Source organism: Platichthys flesus, chromosome 11, assembly GCF_949316205.1.
Source record: "Platichthys flesus chromosome 11, fPlaFle2.1, whole genome shotgun sequence".
Taxonomy (NCBI): Eukaryota; Metazoa; Chordata; class Actinopteri; order Pleuronectiformes; family Pleuronectidae; genus Platichthys; species Platichthys flesus.
The window spans coordinates 21175389-21200488 of NC_084955.1; the positions used below are offsets into that span (position 1 = coordinate 21175389).

Genomic DNA, 25100 nt, shown 5'->3' on the forward strand with positions numbered 1-25100 from the left:
TAGCTTCAAAGCACATTAAGTAAAATGTGTGTCTTCCTGCACAGACCCGTATCTCATGCTAATAAATGAATCAGGTGTTTACTGGTGGATTGATGCAGGTTTACTGGTTTGTGTGTGTGAGAGTTTAGCAGTTGCTCCTGTCCAATGCTTCCTCCTTCTTTCGTGAATTCATCATCTCCATCTTAATGGGAACATTTGACTGACACCTGCCATCTCAAGTTACAGGCTCATGTCAGCAAGCAGCCGAGTATTCAACGTAACGGTGTGTTTGTGTGTGTGTGTGTGTGTGTGTGTGTGTGTTTGTGTGTGAGAAAGATAGAGAGTGAGTGATGGAAAGGTTAAAGCCAGAAGTACTTTGTGTCTTGCAAACAGCGAGGAATGGACTGAATGTAGGTCAGCTAGTCTTTCAAAGTTTATTGTTAATTTTGACCAACTCAGATCCCAGAACATAGATTTCATGTTGAAAACTAGATTTAAACCAATGGATCTGATATTTTATGGCGACTTCCAGACTATTGGAAATGAATGGATGGATCATATTTCGTTTGGATTAATTATCAAATAACAATGTCAAAGACTCAAGTAAAATACTAGTTAATGCTTTATATAATTCTAAATTGAATACATTTTAGTTTTGGACTGTTGGTCAGATAAATTATCTTTGACCTCAGGAAACTGAACTATTCTTCAACATTACTAAAAGTAATTTGTGCTGTGTTTGAAATACACAGCACAAATTACTTTTTTCCACCAGATCCTGTTGAAACATTTCAGGGACATATGTTGAGAAGGAAAACAAGCAAAGAGATGATTGATCACACATGAGTCTTACAAACTCGACAGCTCAAAGAAATCAAACACTGACTGTTCCCTTTGAAATAGAATGAAAAACCACTCATGTGGAAAAGGGTTATATGATAAATTTTGTTTTGGAATGAGGAGCACATCCTCGTGGTCCAAACAAACCGGAGGTTGGATTTGTTTCCTGCCCTTGATAGACGGAAAGAGAAAAGCAGGAAAGCAGAAAAATAAATTGAGAGTAAGAATGCGTAGCTTGGAAAAACAGACGGGATTCAAATAATAGATTTTTCACTTCCTTCATTCCTCCATTCCTCCCACGTGTACAGCCTTTTTCATGGGGTTGTGTGTTACATCTTTGTGTATTTCTACTTATATACAGATGTACCTCTACATGCCCAAAATCTGAGCTCCGTCACACACTGAGGAGTCGTTCACTCGTACTATATTTGTACCCACTAAATGTGACACCCACCACCTGGCAACTGTCACCTGCTGATAAAATAGCCTCCTACAAAGACGGCAGTTGTCTTACTCTTCCAGAAAAGATGGGTGCTGGTCTTTCAGCAGAGTTAATACCCAGATCTACACACCTCTCCACTCGGGAACAGGCTCAGAACGCTGGGCTTAAGCCTGCATGCATATTAACCAATATATCAAACTCTTTTTTTCAGCCCCGACTGTCAGCATGTGCTATGATCCTATTTCCAACCTGCGCAGAGTGATGGGTTCACTACCCTGGAGCCACCAGACAGTGTGAATACAAATCCTTTCTGTAAAGTCAGCATTCATCTCTACCTGTACATTACCGTGGACAGAAAGAAGCAATATGTAGCCTGGTATTAATGTCATGGACACACGGCAGGAGTCTTCCTCAGACTTCCAACAAAAGAATACAAACTTCATTAGACTCTCTTTAACCTGAATCATGTCCACTAAAATGCTCACTTACGAGGTTCATTACCTGTAGCCGGATAAAACAGGTTATACTGGGAGGCTCCCATGGGGAAAAATATCTAACTAATGATCCACATGGGGAAACCAGACAGCTACTAAGCAAATAAAGAGGGACTCAGCACAGGGAAACATGAAAAGGACAAATGAGGCTTGTGTAAACACAAAAAAAAAGCAGTTTACACATGAGAATTCACTAAATACTGCGGACGTCTCAGGGTTGAGGATGATAAATGTTTGCATTAGTGCATCAGAAGTGTTTGCTGCAGTTACAGGTTGCATAAGTCGATGAGCGCAATAAAAAAAATCATTGTAAATGTAATGCAATATGACAGCTCTGTAATAAATTAAGGTTCTGTGAAATGCTTGATTGTGGTTAAGATTGTGTTTAAGAGGCTGAAAAGAGAAAATCTAGGGAAATCATCATTAAGTGCAGCTGTCAAACACTTTAAACACCAAAGGAATAATCGAGTAAATAGTCAGCAGGTTAATTCATCATTTACTTTACTTTTCGATTTTTACTAATTCCCCATTTTACTTTTTGTTATTTTTAGTGTTGCAATTACTTTCTTTGTCAATCAATCAGTCGGTTATTTTCTCAATCGTTGTATAGTCTTCAAATTGCCTTTGTCTGACTTACACTCTCAAAGATATTATATTTACGATTATATACACAAAGAAAATTAGAATGGTTGACGATAAAAATATTTTGGCTAATTTACAAACCAATTAATTTGGTTATACATTGAATATAAACAGAGTTACAACAAGTGAAATAACTGCTTTTTAATGTGTCCATAAAATGCTTTTCTCTGGCACTGCGGCGTGCTTCATCCCAGAGCTCCATAAACAAAAACAAAAAAAAAAATCGCTGAGCAAGGTTTTTGTTTCTATGACCAAAAAAAAACAAAACAGAAGTAGAAAACTCACAGCAACATTCAGTGTCCAGTGACAGATCTGCTCCCATATGGGCTGAGTCTCTGTCTGATGCAACATACAGCACAGGATCGACAGATGGTGATGACATCAGCGCCTTTCTGAAAAGTTCAGAGAAACGGCTGCACAAAAAAAGAAAAGGGCATCTCGCTCTGAAAAGAAAGACGGCGGGTGCAGTGGCGTCTCTCTGGATGACTGCATGTTTGGTTTCATCTACTCGATGTGTAACACCACGAGCTGCCGTCTCTGCGAGGATGTGTACCTGCGAACGAGAAGCTGTCGACTGCTTTGAGAGAACACGTGTACTATTCTCTACAACCGTCCTGGAATTACAAAGCATGGCGTGACCACTTAGCTTTGTATTTCTTGCATGGCTTGCCAGGGAGACTTTAAAGCTCAGAGTTTGGTTTGTGACTGAGGGCGAATTTCTTTAAAAACCCCGGCACTGACTGCTGCAGGGCACAGACGCTCAAGACGCATTTCACTGCGCATTTGTTTTTCCGGGGGAAGTGTGTGTGATCTGTGCCTTAATTAAATGTGTTTTCTCACTTCACCCAGACCTCCTGCAGGGATGATAAGAGACGGTAGATCACAGTTACACGTTGCTCATCATCGAGGTGAGTGACAGAGGCGGCATGTCGGCAGTGAGACATCAGCCACCCGCACTCGGCCTTGCTGCTCGCTAACACACAAAGTGCTCCGTGGGATTGTGAGTATTAAAAATGATTTTGTGCAGAGATTGAATCGAGTGGATGAATTCACAGTAGGAATCAAACTTCCAGCTGCCAAACGCCTTAAGAACAAACAATCACGTGAAGTCGCATTAATATCCACTTCTCAATCTCATCCCTTGGTCCTGACACACTGCGGCAACACAACTGTCAGCTGAGGTGAAAATGATTGTCGTGTACAGATGGACGCTTCCTCTGAAAGAGCCTCAGATGAGTTTCTGTGAATGCTCCTGTCTGGTGTAGCCAAAAGGGACCATGAAGTCACATTCAAGAGATACCACAACAGAAATGGTTGTGAAGAAAAGAGAAGACATTTGTCCTTCTCAGTTCATCACAAAGCCTTTTGGACTGGTGCTCTACTGAATGTGTTATTGAATTGCCCACACAGGCCAAAGAAAGAGTGAGAGATCGAGAGAAAGAACTGTGTCACTCTCACACAAACACTGAGATGTATGAACTCTCCTAGCTGAAGGCGTGCTGTGAACACAGACTGTCCCACGGGGCCTGGGGGGGGGGGGGGCACACTGTTTGCGTCTCCTCTTTTCTCAGACGCACACAATGAAGCGTAACTACCTCCGGTGGAGTTTGTGAGATGACTCCTTCTATCCCTGGGCAATCTCACTTTGAGTGTGGGTAGCAGGGATGGGGAGTAATGCTACAACCAAGATAAAGAAGATGTAGCTGAGGAGAGAACAAAATGACAGAGGAACATAAAAAAATAATCAGGTGAAAAGAGAGTTTAAGTGAACCCAAATTAATGGTGCAAGTCATGGCTGCAACATTTGGAGCAAACTCAATGTCCTTTGTACACTAGACTGTATATCATCATTGCATCTCTCAGGAAAAATGCTGTCTGGACACGTCTGGATGATTGATGGCTGAAGGACATCTCAGGAGTAGCGAGACCGGGCTCCATTACCCACACAGCGAGCGAAAGAACATGCACTGCAGCCGTAATGATACATTTAAGTCAGGACGCGGCTATTTGTTTGGCGAGGAAGAGCGATGAACTGCCCCCCCCGGCCCTGATGGCCGTTCATCCCCCCAAATCACCGGCTCAGAAGGGAGCGATTCCAAACCTCTGCAAGGCCCGGCCCATTAGCTAATTCTGTTCCACTAAATATGAGCAAACGGATCAATTGCCACCCCGGCTTCAGATTGAGATAGTGTGTGTTTTAATGTGTGTCTGTGCACGGGTGTCAAATGTAGCATGTGTTAATGTGTGAATTTTGGCTAAGGGTTCCCTGGGGCACACGAAGCACCGGTCGAAATCTGTGGTGAAGAAGTTAAACCAATAATTTACCTGAGATGTTATAAAGACGTGCAGCTTCCTCCAGGGAAGAGGTGAGGAGGATAAATAATTGAATTTCCCATGCGGCAAATAAGGAGATTTCATTCATTATTTATCAGGTAATTGATTACTGCGAGTGGGATTCCTAACCTGTCCCACAATTAATGTGCTGCTTTTTTATTTGCTTAATTAATGGCTAGCTGCAGCTTCATGAAAAACACACACTCAATTACATCTGGAATTGAAAAGGTGTAGCAGTTCGTGATGAATCGCTGAGCTGGAGACAGAACGAGGACATTAATCAGCTGAATCCAACAAAACAGATTTGGTCTCCTCAACAAAATTGGACTGTTTTTCCTATTGTTGATCTGCTTCGTTTTTTGACATTACTACATCTCAGGTTTTCCTCTTGACCCAAAATCCCGTTTGAATCATCTTGGCTCTAAACAGTCTTTGCTGTGTTGCGGCGGCTTGTTTGTTCCGCGCCTGCAGCCGATCCCTGTTCCAACTGGTAAGGGGTTATTGTTTTGTACACAAACAAATAGACCCACAATGGAACACACACAGAGAGATGTACAAACTCAGAACGACACATGCATTTATCTCTCCAGCTGATGTTCGGAGAGGCTGCCACCCAAACCAATTCCACAGGCTCTCAGTTAGATTAAAAAGAAAATGGCCAACACTGCCTGAATTCAGAATCACTTCATGGCACAATGAGCCATGGTGTATGTTTAGGCTTGGAATACAAAACGCCATGATGTCTAATTTCCACATTTTATCTATTTCCTTTCACCATCAACAAAACCAAAGTTTCCCTGGCAAACCTCTAGTGCACAACCAGTCTGGCTGGAGGTATTATTCACATCATAACATTTAATCATTGCTGACTTCTTAACCACTTATGTTCTCAGACTGAATTAACAAACATAGGAACAGGCTTTCTGGACAATATGGAATCCAGAGGAAAGTAAAAGCATCGCCGGTGGGGAGATGCATCTCTGAAAGTTTACAGAAATGTACCATCAGCTGTAAATAGAAGCTTTTGAATGGGAACTTGTTGAATGTTAAACTTTTGTCACATGCAAACTGCACATCCATCTCTCACAAGCGCTTAAACACAGAATCTATAGACAATAAAGATGTTTAATGATTAATGTGCATATTTAAAATGATTTATATGACTGCCACAACCGATCCTTTTGTTTGTTATCATGCAAATAATAATAATAATATATTTAAATTGTTTACAGCGTCCATTTTATTTCCACGCTCCGACTTCAAAGCACTTGAACACATCAAACTTCAGGCAACTGGACCTTCTGAGGAACATGTGACTGCATGGAGTGTTTACTATTGATTTCCTGGATGTGAGAGCTTGCCATAGTTTAATTTATTGCATATTGAAGGGAACATTTATGACTCATCACTGACTCTTGTGTTTCGTGTTGTTGTTTCATTGTAGAGTTGTGATCAGCACAAGTTTCTCACGTGCTATTTTTATCTTTGGTTACTAATGAGAATTTACTTAGTTTTTCTTCATGTATTTTCCTCTGAGAGACTTTGTGATGCTCAGACATTATGCAGATTCGCAGTCAGCCACCAGCCCGACCACGTACAGCCTCTGTTTCCAGGAAGGGATTGATCGCCGCCCGAAGCTTCGAGGATCAATACTTTCACTGGGAAAAGTCAGCTCGTTGACCCTTTAAATAATGCTGTATAATGTACCGAGGCAATAACGGGCCTCTGTCACGACTGCAAATCCGTTGGTCATGCAGGAAGTAAAACATCTCAATGGATTCCTCAGGTTGAAAGCAGTTTTTACCCAGACTTCCTTAGTTTGCTGTTAATTTAAGGCACATCTTGAATATTTTGCTTTAAGTTTATTCAATTCCTCCTAAAAAAAATTATGCAAGGACTTTTGTTTTTCTCCTTTAATCGCTGGTGGACAGAGAGGTGCACTGAAGCCTTTGAGAAAAATAAGGACCCCGGGGCTGTGGAGCTATGCAAAGTCTGAAGGAAGAGGCCTGGATGCTACAAGGCGGACATCATTAAAAAATTAGCCTAATGAGCCTCTGGATGTGATTTGTTTGGTTTGTCTCGTGTCATTTCTGACTGACATGAGAAAGAAAAAAAAGTCATCGGCCTCTCAACAGGTTTTCTATTGAGTTCTGGGCTCATTTGGGCCGGAGCCAACGCTCTCTCAGGCTGAGTCCAATAACTTCACCGAGAATGTTATGTGCCGCTAAAAAAGACTAATTAAAGCATTTACACGAGAAGAAAAGCTAAACGGCCGATTGAGAGAAGGTAGGGACACATCCCCAGTGGCAGACAGGAAAAGGATTGTGTGTTTTTCTTGTAGTTTCTAAACAGTATTTACAGCCTGAACTGTGTAAGAATTCAAGCAGCCACAGACTCCTCAGAAGATTCAGTTTGGCTGCAGCTCAGGCAAAAAGGCTGCTAGCTCATTGTTGAGTGACAGATTTATTCAGAGTTATTATTAGCTGAATGTACCAGGCTCAAACAAATATAAATATGCTGCACGCTCTGATGCATATAACATTTGAACAAGCTATTAATGCACAATGTGTGAGCTGCTGGTTGATATTGTTCTTACCCGGTGCCTCTTAATTCCATAATAAAAACTGAGGGATGTAAGAGTGGAGCGGAGCGCAGTTATTTTAACTCTGTACAAATGGGATTAGGTACACAACGCCGTACACAACGCCGAATGGAGGTTCGGGAAAAAGGAGCTTTCCTTTCACGACTAAGCCCGGGGCGGGACTACGGAGCGTGGAGTGGTTACTGTGCGATTATGATGATTCACTTTGATCTGAGCAAATGAAATTTCTTCCAAGACCACAGATAAAACGCACACTTAGGTGCAGTACTCCCACACAGGCAGAATAACACAAATAACACACATATGCATGAACATGACACAACATCAACACAAGTGTGTTTCAGCCTCATCTACAATCACTGTGAACATTTTTCCTTTTTTACCTTAAAAACTGATGGAAGTGATTTTTTTGTATAGCGCCTGATTCATTTTTGTCAATCAATCAACTTATTGTTCCAGCTCCAACTGAGCGAAATGAACAGAAACTACACTCAAATCTGGTAAAGACAATATTGTGTGCTGCCAGCTATTAGACCACATCCCATTACTTTGCTAATGTAAAGGGAATTTTAAGCTGTGATAAATAAAAGAGTCTACAGTCATGCTACGTGCTCTGTGAGGCTTTAGCACAGCAGTGCTGTGAGCTAAATGCTAATATCCACATGCTAACATGCTCACAATGTCAAAGCTAATATGTGAATGATTGGTAGTTACAATGCTTGTCATGTTCAGCGTCTTAGTTTTGCATGTTAGCATTCTGACACTGCAAATTAGCACATTTTTCTGCCCATGGAAATGTCTCTGGTTTTGACCTTTTGTGTAAATTCAGATTTCCCCCGATGGCAGCGTAAAGTCAATATGATCAGGACTTCACCAAAGTTATGAAAATGAATCTTGATAAACAGACTGATATATGCATCCCTTCAGCTTAGCTTAAAACTAAGAGTCAAAATGATCCAATGTAAAGCAATTTCCGATTTATTTCAAATGATCAAACGAGCAAAAACTATAATTGATATTTTCATCTTCGTGAACTCAGTTATACCGTTTATATATTCTCTTAAATCACAGGGCTATTCTTCTTCTGCATGATCACCAAAGACAGATTCAGTATCACCGACGCCATAAATCATCTACGTTTACATTTTCCCCTGCGCTGGCATAACATATATATCTCCCGTTTCAGCCAGACTTCATTTTCTAATTCTGTCTTTGCCCCTCGACACCGCCGGTTCGATGGTGTCAGAAAAAGCAGCGCACCCTTCAGCTGGCAGGACGGTTTATTCTCATCTCTTCCTATGCAGGACGGGTAAAGGAGATCTACTCCATGCACACCCTGCTCAGTGGAACATGGAGGCTTAGATTTACTGGATTGGCTCTCCATATATAATAACTGATGGGGGGAAAATAAATAGAGAAATCTGGCATACGTTTATCTCCAAGACAGTAAAACCTGCAGTATCTTTGATGGGAGAGAGATGAAAGCAGGAGAATGACCTATACTGCTGCTGGAGCCAAAACAAAGGGACGCTATACAAAAGCTAAACCCGTGCAACATTGATGCTGATCTCCATCTCTTGTTTTATTTGAGTAGTTTTGAACAATGTTTAAAGAAGTAAAGTCCAAGAGATATCAGAGTTTACCTGAATTTAAACACTAATAATGTGAGGCCATATACTAGTTCAAGAAGCAGCAGGCAAAACAACACAGTTTTTCCGTGCTGATGGAGACAGATAAAAAAAAAGATGGGATGCACCCAGTTGCTTCCTCTGCGAGACATTAATTCAGATCACCACACACTTCAAAGCACACAGTCACCGCAGCTTGGTGCAGGTGCATATGGCCCGACAGCTGATGTTTGGGTAATACTGTGGCCAGAGGCGAACGGTGCAACTGCAGCACCGTCAGAAATGAGGTCAAATTAGGAGGACGGACCCAGGAGGTGTGGTGGGGGCCTGGAAATAATCATGACTAAGCAGATTACCAGTTTTTTGTTCCTTTGAAAAGGACATCAGGCTGAACTTTGATGTCCCTGAGTGGGAGGAACGGAATCAGCATCATGAGGTGATTAATTCAATTACCTTGAAAGAACATGTTGTTTGACGTTGTTCTGGTACCAAGTGAAATGTCCAAGCCACAGATGTATGTTTCTTTTTCACCGGGCATCACTCGTCTGTCTGTCTTTACCTTTCACAGAGTTGCCAGGTATAAAACAGTGTATTATACCAATTTGTTTTCCCCAGAACATTGTGATGGAAAATGTAATTGCTGCCTGCCAAGGTTCGCAGGCATCTTTTTTTGTTTTTGTTCCAGAGGAAAAAGCCACATCTTTGAACCAGGGGCAAGGCGACACAGAGAGATGTCAGTCCTGCATTTTGCACAACAACAGAGACAACAAAATTACTTTGGCGAAGGTTAATAAGATTGACACATCTTTTGTGAGAAATATCAAAAATATTTCTTGAACTCTACCGAGTGCTGCGAGTCCCTCTTTATCCTGCTGCAGCTGGGGCGAGCCGACATTGTATAGAAGCTAAATAAAAGCATCTTCAGTGAATATTTTATTTATATGGTCGGTATTCACTCTTCTAGCCTGACAAATATTTTCACTATTTTTAATTACCTTGATAAGAATGTAATTGTAATTATTTCTATGAAGGTCAAGACCTATTTTTGATTCAAAATATTAACATTTGTTTCAAATACATTCTGCTGCCATGACCGTGGACTCCTGCTTCAGTTGAATGTTTGCTGACTAATGAATGTCACAACCCAACATACAAAGAATAGCAAATACTGTATTTATCAGCTCTTGAATAGTTTGTGTTCGTGCTGACAATCTGTGAGGTGTCACTCATGTTTGTGCTCGTACTGCAGAAACCTAGTATCATGGAAGTCAATTTCTGACAGTGAAAGACATTTTTTATAAAAGTATTGTAATTATGAAAGAAAAAGTCATAATTATGAAGTCACAAACATCGAGTACATTATCAAGGCTACATTTTATCCTTTTTTTTTATCCGGCATAAATGGGGGTTCATATAATATTATTATTATGAGAAATGAAAACATCTCAGCATCACGCAGTGTGAATTCAGCTGCGCTACCTCGAGCAATGCCACGGGCAGGAGCTGTGGAATAAAACCCGGACAACACCGGTGCTACCGGTTCCACAGAACCTTTCATGGGAGGAGACATGTGGGCTCATTGTATGTAGAGCTCTCACTTTGATCTTTACCTTCAGATTTCCCCGCGGGCAGCCTCACTCTTGTGGTGCACTTGAAGCTGTGTGGGTAGATTAGCAGTGTTACCTCCAGATGCTGCACCATTCATCCGCCTGTCTGCAGATTGGTTTATTAATGTTGTCCAGTGCAGCGTTATCTGCTGGAATATCACCAAATAGGCCCTATTGCTTTGACCAAATCCTTTGCATAGAGTCGGGTTAACTTCAGGTTAGCGACTGAGGATTTGATAACTTGTATTTTACAAAGTGTATTTTTGACGACAGGTCCCTAATTGCTCAGTAGCAACCGGGGAATGGAGCCGCAGCACCAAAGTGCCTTTGATACATGTATACCACCAATTACGAGTCAGTCTCAGCTGTCAATCATGACTTTTTACCTAAATTAAATAAGCATCCAATAACTAATTCAAACTTCACCCACCAGAAACACTTGAACATACAGTATGTGTGGGAACAGCTGGCTAATATCACATAAACCATCTTAACGAGCAATTTTGGTCGACATCACATCCAGTAACATGGAGGAAGCAGGGCTAACGACCTGTACTGCAGCCAGGGGATGATCAATACGTCCTGTTACATACACAACTGTACCGCTACCAAGGAGAAAAAGAAACTGAACTAAAAGTTTTATTTCAATTAAAGAAGGAAACAGAAGCAGGGGCCAGTGGAGAAGCTGTGTAATTGGTTTGTGCCTGAACAGTGTGTAACACCAGAAACACCTTCTACCGTGACATCCCTAATTACCGCAGAATATATCAGCGGAGAAGGAGATTTTCTTGAGGCGCTGCGAGAGCGAGAGACGGAGAGAGAGAGAGAGAGGAAGACAGAAGAGACGTGCACATGTACAGTGACAGATCATTTCCATATTCTCCCTGCGTATCGGGCTGCGATTGAGCTTTGAGACGCACTGATCGACATTAGCCGTGTTATGAATATCAATTTGCGCTGCGTGATCAATTTGTTCTGCATGATCTTCTCAAGCCGGCGAGTAAAGGTCAAATCATTCAGCCTAAAAGCAAACATTGTTCCTCGGTTAATGCACGCAGCACACACTGCACACTGACATGCAGCCGAGTTCTCCTGGTATTTAATGATGTGACTTAATGATGCTTTGGCAGCGGGGAAAACATCCAGATAGAGAAACAACCTCAGTAGAGAAAAATAAAGACTCTGTCATCTCGGAGAGGAATTAGCAATTTACTGCTTTTTCTCAAAAAGTCGTGTGTGTTGTATTTATATTGTCTGTGAGTGAGCTCTCTCCTGTGTCATGACCCGAAATAAAACCATTTTTCCAGAGAGAAGTGGGTCACCCCAAAATAGAAGGGAAAACAACATGGAAACCCCAAAACTCTATAAACCCCAAAAATCACATTCCCTCACAAAGTGACTCCTGTTGTATGTTATCACGAGATTTCACAGAGAGACCTACAGGCCATAAACAAATAATACAGTTTATGAACCTCAGCAGAGATTAGAACAAACAAAGCAGAGAGAGTCTCGGTGTTCAGATGTAGTGCTCCAGAGTAAAGAGGGTTGTGATCCATCACGTTCTCCAAACTTTGGCAAATAGTCACCTCTCGTCCCAGAAACAAAGAAGTAAACAAAGTGGTTAAAGAAATGAAGGGTTAGATTTTCGAAGGAGCAAATACCTCCAACCTTAAATCCAATCTCAATTTTTTTTAATGTTAAATAAAGGACGTGAGAGAAATCCCTGGATCTGCCCTCTGATTCGCACCAGCAATCTAAACATAACCTCGTTGGTGGAGGTAATACTCAGCTATTGAAGGTGAGTATATTTCAAGGTGAACCACGGCAGCATTTCAATTCTCAGAGAACATTTGCCTTGATATCAGTAGCTGTGCCTCAGTCTTGCAGAAAGTTGATCTTTTAGAACAAGAGCTTTGACCTTTTATTTGTGGGCTCGGAAGGTTTTTTGCAGAATAAAATGAGGTTCACGGTGTGGTGGCTACCAATAACTCTTTATCCTCTATGTACCTACAGCACAAACACATGAACCTACTCTTTCTATTCTTCTCTCTATAAATCTCTTTTTTTCCTTCTTATACCAGTCTTTCTTCACTTTCCCTATTCGGCTCTCGACTCTCCTCTATTCACTTTCTTATCCACCAGTACGTCGCTGGTCTTCTTCTCTGCTTCTGTGCATCTTTCAGGGGCAGAGATGGTCCGTCACACATGGGAGAAGACCAATTACAAGGGGAGTCGAGGGGCCCTTCCCCTGAAAAACTGGGGATTTTAAGAACATATTCCTCCAGTTCCACTTAATTTGACATGGCCATGTAGCTCTTTTGACCACAGCGAAGACGGATATAAGAAATACTTTGCTTGGATGATTATCTAACACAAAGCAATATTCTATTAGCACATTGGAAAATGGTCTTTCATTTTCTACGCAACAGACTCTCATACCTCAAAACCTTACATATACAATCCCAACTGGCCAAGAGATTTCTCCTTTCAGCTACTGTCGTTACAGTCGGGAGGATTCCCTGTTATTGGACGAATAGGAAGCCAAGTCGTTAAAGGCAGCCAATGGGATTTATTACCATTATCTTCAAACTTTTGGCTCGTCTTTATCCAGAAGAAAAATATAAATGAGAGAATGTATTCCTTAGCAATAGGTGTGTGAAAGTATGGCTTCTTTTTACTGAAAAGTCGATGAACCTTTCATTTACTGTCAGAACTGTGACACAAAGGAGGAGCCCTGAATTATACATAATACATATATGTATATTCACTGAACATTATGTGGGTACCTGAGAGGTATAGGATACTAGGTATACTGCTCTCTTCTATACAACCTAACTCTATCTCCAGTCCTCTCCCTCTCCCTTTGCCTCTGTGCATCACCTTCTCATGCACTCTTACATTTGCTGATCAGCTTGAAAACACTTCTCCTCTCTTCCCCAACTCTCCTCATCCCTCAATCCCTCCCTCTTCATCTCCTCCTTCCTTTTGCTGATGAGCATATGAACACATCTTTCTTCTCCTCTGCCGGCTGCTGCCTCCCTCTGTCCCTGCTGCTTCAGCTCAGCCCACAGGCAATTTTCACACAAGGCTGATTGAATTCATTCACTCCCCCCTTCTATCCCTCCACTGTTCTCTGTTCTTGCTAAAGGAAAGGTAAAAATACAACAACACGTTTATGTGCATATAAATGAAGCCTGACAAATGAAACACACACACACAAACACACAGGGGCAGTACATAGTCATACCGTGTTATGCAGGAGATGGAGAAACTGGGTTAATATACAGCACCTATGTTCTTATATCAAGGTCTTGAGGCACATAGAATATGCACAAGCACCTGAGCAGACACATGTTAATGCATATGCATGGGCTGCGGCTGAAGCTGATCCAAGTTACTCCCATGATAAATACCTCAAGAGCCTATAAGAAGATGAGTAAGTCTTCTTAAGTGTTTGAGGAAAGTTTTTTATATTAGTCGAGACGTTTCGTGATCTCAATCTTTGGTTTGTGGGAAATGGAGGAAGAGGATTAGCTCGGTGGCGTCAAACATTTTATTTAAACTGCTCTGATTGATTAACTGGTCCTCAACATCTTTTGAATTAACTGTTAACCTATTGTCCTGCTAGTGGCTGAGCAAACTGTCTTACTATACGTTTGATAGCTTCAAAGTTTAACTACATGATGTACGAGGCCAAGAAGGTTTTAATCCCCGTCGGGCCGTGACTGAGGAGATTACATGTTCTCCGGCTTCTTCCAAAGCGGGAGGGCCGTGAGCTTACCCATTTGAAGTTAAACCTCGGGACCACCACCATAAAGACTAGCCATTAGCCTTCTGGGTCCAAATAGAAGCGCGCAAAGAAAAAGCACACAAACACATTCAAAACAACGGGTTATTAATGGTCAGGTGTTGCAGCCACTGCTCCGAGGGTTTCTCCTGCAAACCGCATCCCGCAAGGAGCCATAATCATTACCCGCTCCCCAGCCATCATTTACAACAGCACCAGCTGCCCAGTGTCCTCTGGTCAAACTGGATCCACAATCTCGTAACAGTCATTGTATCTCAGGTGATTTAAGCCTCTGCAGCAGCAGTTCACCGTCAGACTGCCGGTTTTATCATTCGGATGGAACAGCAAACTTCAGAGCAACAGACCTTAATGGGAAGGGGGGGATCGGGTAGCTATAAATCTCACTCTTATGCACCCTTCACAGAAAACACAGGAGTGAGTCATGTGATGGATAACTGTGCCAGTGTGCAGGGTCTTGAAACGTCTGTCAGGAAACTGAGGTGGCATGCTCAATCTCGGGAGAATGATGTGTACTGTAAATGGTGATAAAGTCCAAACACAAAGGTAGAGAGGAGCGGAGCTGCAGTGGACACTATCCACACAGACTGAGGACAAGAAGAGTCAAATTAAAATGCATATAAAAAACGTGGCAGAATATTGTCCTTATGTGACCTGGCAAGAAGAGAGAACTATAAAGATAATGCACTATTCTTTCTTTGCACGCTCGCGTCCCCACACTCACATTAGATAATGTCATTATCGATGCCGTGTATAGAAATTTCCGTGCACCAGTGAATAAAACAGAAGAAGAACATTTGCATGCATGATATTAATGGCAAGCAAATGTGGTGTAATGGATTCTGCTCTGCATTGTGCTCCAGCAACGTATTCATATTTCACTCATCCAGCGGTGGTGGATGAATTTTGATGCTGCTCTTCCCTCAACTCGCCCGGCCTGCAAATCAATGTCCATTAAACCGACCTGAGTGTTCATATGTCACTGGATCCTCTCTCCATTAATCCTGCTTCTGCACAGACTTCCGCCTCCTCCACTGAGTGGCTTTCAAAACAGGACAACCGCCGAGTTTGTTGTGTGCACGCTCCGGGAGGCTGCTATAGGCAGACCCTCACTACGGGGGCACAAGTGGAATTCCACTGACTTCACAATGCACTGATAATGAACTGAGCCATTTGTGCCATGTGGTTGTCACAGGCATCTTTCAAACCTTTGCTTATAAAAGCCAAGGTTTACAGAGGTTTTCATACTTCTGGCGCTTCACACCTGGATACTGTCCATCATAACCACAGGCTGTTTACACCTGGAGTGAGTGTTGCCTCTTCAAGGACACGACTGTGGTAGTTTTTCAAGCACAGCTAAATGATACACTTTAACTTCCAGATTTAACCACAAGCAAAGGAAAACAGCAGTTTTAAGTTTTAACAGTTTATATTTTTACTCAAAACAAATGCATGAAGCCTCAAATAGCCACATTTATTGAGAGGTCCTGGAATGGCACTGCTTTGTTGGCCAATCCATTCTACACCATCTTATTATTGACATGTTTTAGATCAGTAACATGAAACAAAGCCACTGAGTCATCGATACAAAATGAAAATGTCATGGTTCTCAACAAATTAGTGACACAAAAAATAATTCATTCCCTCCATTCCTCGGCACAGCTCCAAGAAAACAGCCTTTAAATAACTTCAGAGTCTCCACGACCACACTTCAAGTCCTCTGTATTTAAACACATGAATAATAAATGAGACATTATGATTTAATAAGCAGCAGAGGCACATCTAGGAAGTATTTAGTGACCCTCAACAGCCAGTTTAACTTTAGCCCCAGTGACTGCACAGGGAACTAAAAATGGTTCCATCACAAAGTGAAGATGACGAGTTGCACGCACACGACTCTGAACTCAACCAGGGTCGTTTCTGAATATAGACCTGACGGAGGCTAACACACAGCATGTAACACACAGCAAGTAACACACAGCATGTAACACACAAAATGTAATTAAGATCAAGTCCTTACAAGGAGGTGGATTTTTTCCTCTTTGTAATAAGGACCTGCCTCCACAACCACCAGGGACCAGTCAACACAAAGAGACCAAGCAGGCTCTGAACCAGCAGCGAAGCCCCAGTCAACACTCAAATCATCAGCCTAACAGATCACTGACCCTATGTAGTTAAATGATTAGTGTTTTATAGTATTTATGGAATTTGCTTGTCACAACTGAGCCTCATTTACTATTATTTACAGAGCAAAGAATGGATGTACGCCGGCAAAACGCTTTAAATTCAAACAACAATAAAAATGAGGGACCAAGCAACAGTTCATTTAGTTTGATAATAGATCAATAAATGAGAAAATGCTGACGTGGATTATTTATCTTGGCCCGGTGGTCACAAGACACACACACACACACACGCGCTGGTAGCCTCTTCATCAGTCAAACTGTTGAGGCTGGTTGGGGATGAAGGAAGCAGCACATCTCAAAAGAGAAGCTGGATAACGGGCTTCTATTAATCTTACCTCCTCTCCTGTCAGGTAGTACGCTGACAGCAGCCCACCGACGTAACGGATGTTCACCTCGAAGAGTGATGCCTCGCCGTTCTGTTGAACCAAGAGAGAGAGAAAGAGAGAGAGAGATCGAAGTGTTAAATGTCACATTCCAACTAAGGTCTCAGGTCAGAGCTTTTATGGACACAAATAATCCCGTGTAGTCGTCACAACTTGTTAACTTGTTTTTTCTTCCTCTGCCCATGTTGTTTTTATGAGTGGAAATGACTTAACAGCTGGCAGAGCCCGGAAGACCAATTGTCTCCTGAAACCTCTCTGATGCACTGCAGCCCAGATGTGTGGATAAATATTTCACGTCCAGCTGTGAGATGTCAGAGAAAGACGAGCATGTGAACAAAATTGATCGCGGCCTATTTGCAGTGCATGTTTGTTTTATAAGGTTTTATAGACACTCAAAAGATCCGGACGATGAAGGTTGAAGTCAGTTATATAACAGCCCACTCTTCATCACTTCTTTCTGTTCTATATTATCAAGGTATCAGTCCTGTTAATGTCATTTCCAGTCCACATAGAAGTTGAGAGTTGGGCAAAATATGTATGAAGTAAATAAGAGAAAACTTAAGATTATCTTTAAATGTACAAGAGGAAAATTATGCAGATAAAATCTTTACAGACACACCAATTGATTGATATATTTATTGGTCAAACCTTTGATTACACCTGTTGATGGAAGAGAAAAACATATTTCTTATCAAAATATAAAAGATGTAGATTTATACAGGATAGAACAGAATGTCCCTGAACTTAGTTCCACCACCGCAGGTGCAGAAAAATCCACAAAAGGATAAACACCAGATATTTTTTGTATCTTTTGACAAAACTGAAGATGTGTGCGGTGACTCATAGAAACCAGGCCTTAGGCGATACAGCTATGAACAGGTGGGAGCGTTCTAAGGCATACAGTCGTCCTCCATGGTTCTGATCTACTGGTAGCTAGTCCCGTCACAACTCATATATCTGATGGTTTTTAATCTACGCACAATGACAGATTTGTACGAGCGTCTCCCGGCTGTACAAAACGTATGTTAACTCCGGTAAGTTGTGCCACACGCCACCAAACACATGATGTATAATGTAATAACTGATCAGACTCCTCCTGCCTTTGATTCTGACTATTTCCATTCATTATTCTCATGAGATGGGATTTTCAGCCCAGAACTCAATTCCTTTTCTTAATCTGCAAAGATTGACAGTAAATGTCAATCTTTATGAAATGCATCGCCAGTGAATAGTTTTATTGATTAAAAAGATATGTGATGAACTCTGTTTTAGCCCTTTTACATTAATTTTAAACACATTTATCAAATCAAAACAATTACGACCTGTTTCTGGCATCTCATATTCTGCACTCTGTGTTTTCCTGTAGTGACTGAGACAGATTTCCTGTGAACTCACACAACAGCAGCACATGCGGTTTCTAGGAGACGTTGTGACAGATGTACAAAACCTCTCCTGATTGACAGACTAAATATGTTGTCACTCGTTAGTAAATTGAGGTGTATGTGTGAATCTGACAGCAAAACACAAGGATGATAACAAGTCAATAAAGTGAAAGATCAGTCAACGTTAATTGACAACGTTAAAGCGTCAGTGAGAGTAAATTGGCGTTATCATCACTGGCAGATCACTAACCCAAGTCCTCAATCATAACTTCTTTCGTCTTACACTTGGTTGTGTTTTACATCAGCTGACTCTCAGACCGGAGGACTTCAGTATCTGTCTCTCTGGAGGAAGCAGCGACTGGAGACAGGCCGGCCTCGAATTCTCCGGCAACAAAGTCAAAGCCTTGTAACCCAGTGTTTTTGTTTTCCTCTTGCCTGACAGAATCTAACAACTGCAAAAACAATATTGATTTAATGGAAAGCAAGTTCACTGGCTCAAGTTGATTTTTATTTCAAACCGTTTTGCTGGACGGTTTTGAAATGTCATGTACTGCTCTGTTGCTCCTTTTTCCCTCATTCTTGCCATTTACAGTTGGTTTAGTTTGGAGACTGTTTCTGTGCTTAAGAACAACTGACATCCCAAGTGAGTAACAACTGTGGATGGAAACAAGAAGTAATTCACAAATGGTTTTGCAGATTTTGAGAAAACTTAGTCACAATTTCCAATTTCAAATTTGATTAAATCTCGACTTGCAACTTGGAGTTACGATTGAATTAGTGATTCCAGTAATGCAAGTAATTCCAACCTCACTGTGACCTTAACTCAGCCTTTATTAATCACCTGAAATCATCCTCTTTGATAAAACAATATTTACTTTACCTTATTTGTTTTTATACAATTTCAGAGCAGGTCTATTTAAAAGAAAGGGACTTAGCTCTTAGCTACAGATGCAGAAACAAATTAATATCGAGTCTTATGGCGAAAACCAAGCAGAAAACTGAAACTCTGATAACTTTGAAGAACATATTCTGTTGCTGTAAATATAAGAACCATAATAGGGGAGGGACTGAGCCAAGTCGCATTTTCTGTTTGCCAACATTTATTAAACTTGGTCTCCTTCTATTTCTAAATGAAATATGAAATGAGTCTCAATATGTCACCATAATTACTGCCTCTTACGCTGAAGGTTGCAGCAGACTGCTTCTCATTGACTTGGAGACCCATTGAGAGTGAAATTGCCATCTCGAGTGTGGAGGATAAGGAAACTATAATTGGGAGCTGGAGAGAGCAATTAGCTCCAGTCTGAGGAGCAGCATCGAGGAGAATTCACTGGCATCTGTTCACTGGTATCACTCATCTCCACGTATATATTTGCTCCTAAATATTCATAAGCTTACTCCCTTTTTGTTTTATTAGATTTACTGTTAATTAGCAATCATAAACATGTGTTTATCTCTTAATCTACATCTTAGATGTGCCAGTAAAATACCACTTTTAGAAAATCTTCACATCTCAGCAGGTTGGTAAAAAGAACTGATGAATTGTGTCTTTTACAGGAATAGTTTTACATTTGGGGAAATGTTCTTTTTCCTCTATTTGCAAAGATACTGAGAAGAAGATTGATAACCCTGACTCCCCTGTCTAGTTAATACGATTCAGCCAGAAATTGCTCAACTTGGCTTAACATAAAAACAGTTGTGATCATTTGACTTAAAAACAAGACAAAATGTTGTCTCCTTACAAAGGCCTTTCTTTGTTGGGTTATTAATTGGAGACTCTAACTTGACTGTAGGTGTGAATGTGAGCATGAATGATTGTCTGTCTAAAGTTGTCAGCGCTGCCATATGCTACCGACCTGTGTGTGACGTACGCAGCCTCTCGCCCAATGTCAGCTGAAGGTTAGGTGGTATAGATAGATAAATAGAAAGATAGATAGATAGATGTACTTTATTGATCTCAAGACACGGAAATTATTGTGTTACAGCAGCATTCCAAGGGCACCTGCATGAAGAGATGAACAGGAGATGACAAAATTAAAGACAAGCCTGGAAAAGCATGGACAGAAACTTTAGGTCTAGGTTTTGAGAGGAACCAAAGCTCAGCTGCTGGCTTTTACTCCACATATCCCAGGCATGAGTGAGGTAACAGGGTGCTCATGTAACTCTTGGCAACATTTCAAACTATCCATTTAACACCTTGTCCCTGTCATGTGTTATGTAACCCTGTGAATCAGGTGTTAAGAGCAGCGAGCGTGATAACAAAAAGGTGCTGGCTCCATTCCTGAAGTCAGCACACGGGTGACATTTCATGAGACAAAGCACCGGCGCCTCTGGCAAGGCGGCCGAGCCGAGCTGTCTTGCCAACCCTGAAACGAGAGGCCCATTCAGTAATGGTGCTGCGATGGCAGTGATTAGGAGCGGAGTGTCTATTTATCACCGGTGATCGTGGCACTCAGCGAGACAGGCAGAAGGTACAGTGAGGGAGGACAAGTAATGCTGACACAGGTTTTGCAAATTAGACTTTTACCTCCCAACACAGGCTGAATAAATCACACACCAGGCCTTTTATAAAAACTTCTATTCGTGCTGTTTTGTAGATCCAACTAGCTGCCTTTACACATGAAGCAACCCCCCAGGCACCAATTCAAAGAAAAGCGTTTTGTAGTTTTTTTTTCTTCTATTTAAATCTGATGCATTTCTCAGCAACAACCAACAAATAGTTTCATTGTAAATGGGGGAAACGCCTCAGATTTACATCCCTATTAAATCCACAGAAAAAAGTCAAACCCTGAGGCAACGAACACTCACATTAAACAATAACACTCCCACTGACATAAACCTGTTAAACCAGTGGTAACAAGATATCAAGGAAGATTAAAAACCATGTCAGAGTCCTCCTGGGGCCTTTTCTTACAAAATTCTGTATTTATTTTATCTACAGAGAAGTTGAGGATGAAAAACAACAGTGCAGATTGGATTTGACTCTGAATCTCACTGCAGAGCGGGTGAGATCTAAGTGGGTTTCTTTCAGCTAAACATTTTTAATTTGTCCAAATCAGCACTAAAATGCTGTGTTTTTAGTCCTTATCAAAGTTAATATTCTGATTAAATCACAAGATAATAACAGGGCAACGTTATCAGGGCTGAGCACGAGAGAGACACACTGTATCTGACTGACGTGGATGAATGGAAATTAATAACAGCCCCCTTTCTCTCCATCATTCTAATTAAGGTACGACAAAAAGAGACGCAATTAATTATTGCACCTCAGTTTGAGATATTACATTGATCAAGATCTATCGTTAAACCGATACTTTCATCTGACAGAAAGCACAAAGGGATATTCATGATGGGGGGGAAAGAATCAATATCGAGGAGATCAAAGATAATTATGGGAAATGTCGACGTAAATTATTCCTTTTATTCAATGGTTGAACCTTTAGAATATTTGATGATACATGATCACCAAACAACACATATTAATTGCAGTGTTTAAGCTTTATGGATAAAACCACCTCTTAAATGCACCAACATGTTAAACTTGGAGCTTTTACAAATGATCAGGAAAACAAGTTTAGATATACAGTAAATACTCAAAGGATTTAGGTAAATTAAAGCCTTGTGAGTTTATTGGGAAAGATGAAAGGGTGTGAAAGTGGTCCATCAAACCCTGGTGTGGTCTGAACCACAAGCGAATCTATTAATGTTTTTTTACACCTGAGTTTGGACTGTGGTGCAAAACCAAGGTTCATGGAGAGGCGGTGGTCTACTGGCAGAAACTTGGACTATGGGCAGAGAAGGTCTCTGGTTCGACTCCACGGAGAAACAACAAAAGACGAACCTGGATTGATCTGTCCAAAAATCCAAGAGTCTCCCTACCCTGTCTAGTGCCCCTGAGCAAGGCACCTTACTCCCCCACCATCTGCTCCCCAAGTGCCGTACATGGTCGCTCACTGCTCTGTGTGTCCTGCACCAGATGGGTCAAAAGCAGAGATTAAATTTCCCTAACTGCATGAGTGTGCCTTTGCATGTCTGTGCATGTGTTTGGGACTAATAAATGCATCTTAATCTTAATCTTAATGTCTCTGTCACATTGATTACATTTGATCCTATACTACCCTATAATGACCCAGTTTTTTCAGTTTGTTGCCACTGTAATATCATTATGTTTTTACTACCTGCACCATGTACGTCCTTGTTGTTCAAACTTCATCAGCGGCTTCTTTTTCCTCTTTTATTGTTTTATTTTACCCAAAAGTCAGAACTATTCAAAAAGTTTTTTCACACCTCAAAAGAACCAAACCCGAGACCACCTCTTTGGTTGCAGTAAATGTTTGACCACTGGTCCAGTCCGTGGTCTGAGGTCTATTTCACACCTGAAATTTTTTGTCTTTGACTAAACTAAAAAAAGTCTGAAGGTCCGATCCCGACAAGATACCCTCAGTCTGCTTCCATACTTTTATCAACTTAATTTTTGACGTGAACCCAGAATCCCTTGAGTGATTTTAGCCTCAATTTAAAAAAGCTGTGCTACTAATAAATCCATCAGCTGTTGATGAGGTGTGTAGGGAGTGATATTCAACCTATAAACATTGTATTAATTTATGTAAATCATTTGGCAGCCATGGTTACAACAATGATACTCGAAGAAGAATTTGCATTTTAATTGTTCTCCATAATGTATCACTGTATCATAAATGATTGTTGTGCAGGAGGAAGCGGTGGCAGAGAAGAAATATTAATTAATGAGTGTAATGACTCGCTCTGCACATCGCTGCCACACCGTGTTGCAGCTCCGCTTCAGCAGCACCAAGCAATGCTGCTGACAGGGCTGGAAGCTGGTATCTCTGTTAATGAGTATTCAACGGTCATGGCGACGATTGCAGTCGGACGCGGCTCGGACTTGCCCGGGACCTGAGCCGGATTGGCCCGGCTGCTGTGCCGCGCTGTGCCAGGAGGCTGAGTAGACCGTTGCCCAGCAGTGTGTCCTGCTCAGACGCTAATGTAACGATTTACTGCTTAAAAAAACAAATCGTGCGGACGACTCGGAGCGTCGCTGAGATCCAGGTTTCAGACGAGCTTCCACATTTCACAAGCCGAGTGAGACTGATGTGACCCGTTGAGCCAAGGGTACAAATTAAGCAGATGATTGCTTCTCTGACCAGAGCTGGTGACTCACACTTAACTGGCTGTGATTCAACTTCACATTGATAATTAACACTGAGAAAAAAATCACCAGGGACCAATTAAATCCAACATTTCTAATCTCTGTCAGTGTGACATAATGCACACTCAAAGCTGCTGCTGCTGTTGACAGGAGTTTGTCGAGGCTGCCCCCCCCCCCCGCTACTTCCACTCCAACAGGCTTTTTCCCTATTTTTTACTTTATGGTCTTGATCTTCATCCAAGCTATGATTGATGACCACGTAGCCTCTGGAGCTTGCAGCCATTTCTTTTAGAGAGGAAGCTCTTAATTTCAGGCCAAAACCAGAGTCCCATCAATATGGATTTTTAAACAGCCGATGTAAACATTGTCAGATACGTATTTATCGACCAATACATTTAAAATGCAGATTTTTATATAAATAGTAATGATTCCCCAGTTATTAAACACTTGTGACAAGGGAATGCAATTGAGGTTTAATATTTACAGCTTAAGAATAAAACTTCATCATATAGAGAACTTAAATAAATATAAACATAAATGCAAATCTTTTCTGTCTTGTTTATTCTGTATAGTTTTCATACTGGCTCAGATCTAGGTTGGTGACATAACCCAAATGTAAATAATGAGTAATAACAATATCTTTGTTTTTATTCATCTGATCAAAGAATACATATACTAGTGTGGTGTCACAGACATCAGACATCTTTATTTATGAATATATATTTGCATTGCTTTAAAAGCTCATGTTAAAAGAGACGTGTCTAATCAAGTTAATGAAGGTTTTTCTCTAATATCAATCTATCATTACAGTTTACTGGCGTCTTCCGCAAGACTGCCCTTCACATTTCATGATATTCCTCAGTGCAGCGTTATTTTTTTGGAACCCAGACGACTGACAACTAATATAAAAACTAATTAAGAAGAGCTTATGTTGGCTTGGGTGAGAAGCCTCTCATGATTTGTCGAGAACGAGAACATCACGGAGCCACGTCTTTCTGAAACCGTTATGCATGATCAATTCAAACTTAGGGACAGATTGGGATTTTTCAAGTAGCAGATTCAACTTAACCCGTTACATTCCCATTATGTATTTCTTCCAGTTAAAAGTAGATGTGTCCCAGTAGAGCTGCATTTAAATAAACTACTGGCTAATGGTTAGAATCCCTTCAGGTTAATTCATTTTAATTCATCTGCTAACGCTTAACATGCAAAATATGGTAATTAATCAGCTACTAACATCATCATATACACATGTGACACACAAAAGAAGGAACACACGTCATAAAAATCTTCGCTAAAATCCATTAAATCTAAAATTAACAACCTGGTGAATTATTATTAATCCAATATTGCCTGAGAGATGAATTAAAGCCGAGTTACAACCCTACTCATCATCCCTCCATCGTTTTCACTCGCATCCTGGTTATCAATCCAGGAAGTCAATCTACATCTGTCTACTTTCAGAGCTCACTCACACACAGACACACAAACAAACACACACACACACACACACACACACACACACACAAAGGTCTCTGCTCTCTCCTAAAGGTGAAGCAGCAGCAGCTCCCAAGCCGGTCCTCTGTGATGATGCTCCGGTCTCAAAGGA

At 41.2% G+C, this 25100-nt stretch overlaps 1 protein-coding gene across 2 annotated transcripts in view; it reads right to left on the minus strand.

Annotated features, from left to right (window-relative positions):
• LOC133965354 (mannosyl-oligosaccharide 1,2-alpha-mannosidase IA) overlaps positions 1-25100 on the minus strand; it is a 161449-nt gene that overhangs the window by 31452 nt on the left and 104897 nt on the right. For both annotated transcript variants that reach the window (XM_062399849.1, XM_062399850.1), the window contains exon 4: positions 16895-16975. In XM_062399849.1, coding sequence (XP_062255833.1) covers positions 16895-16975 — 81 coding nt within the window. The remainder of the gene's footprint in view (positions 1-16894; positions 16976-25100) is intronic.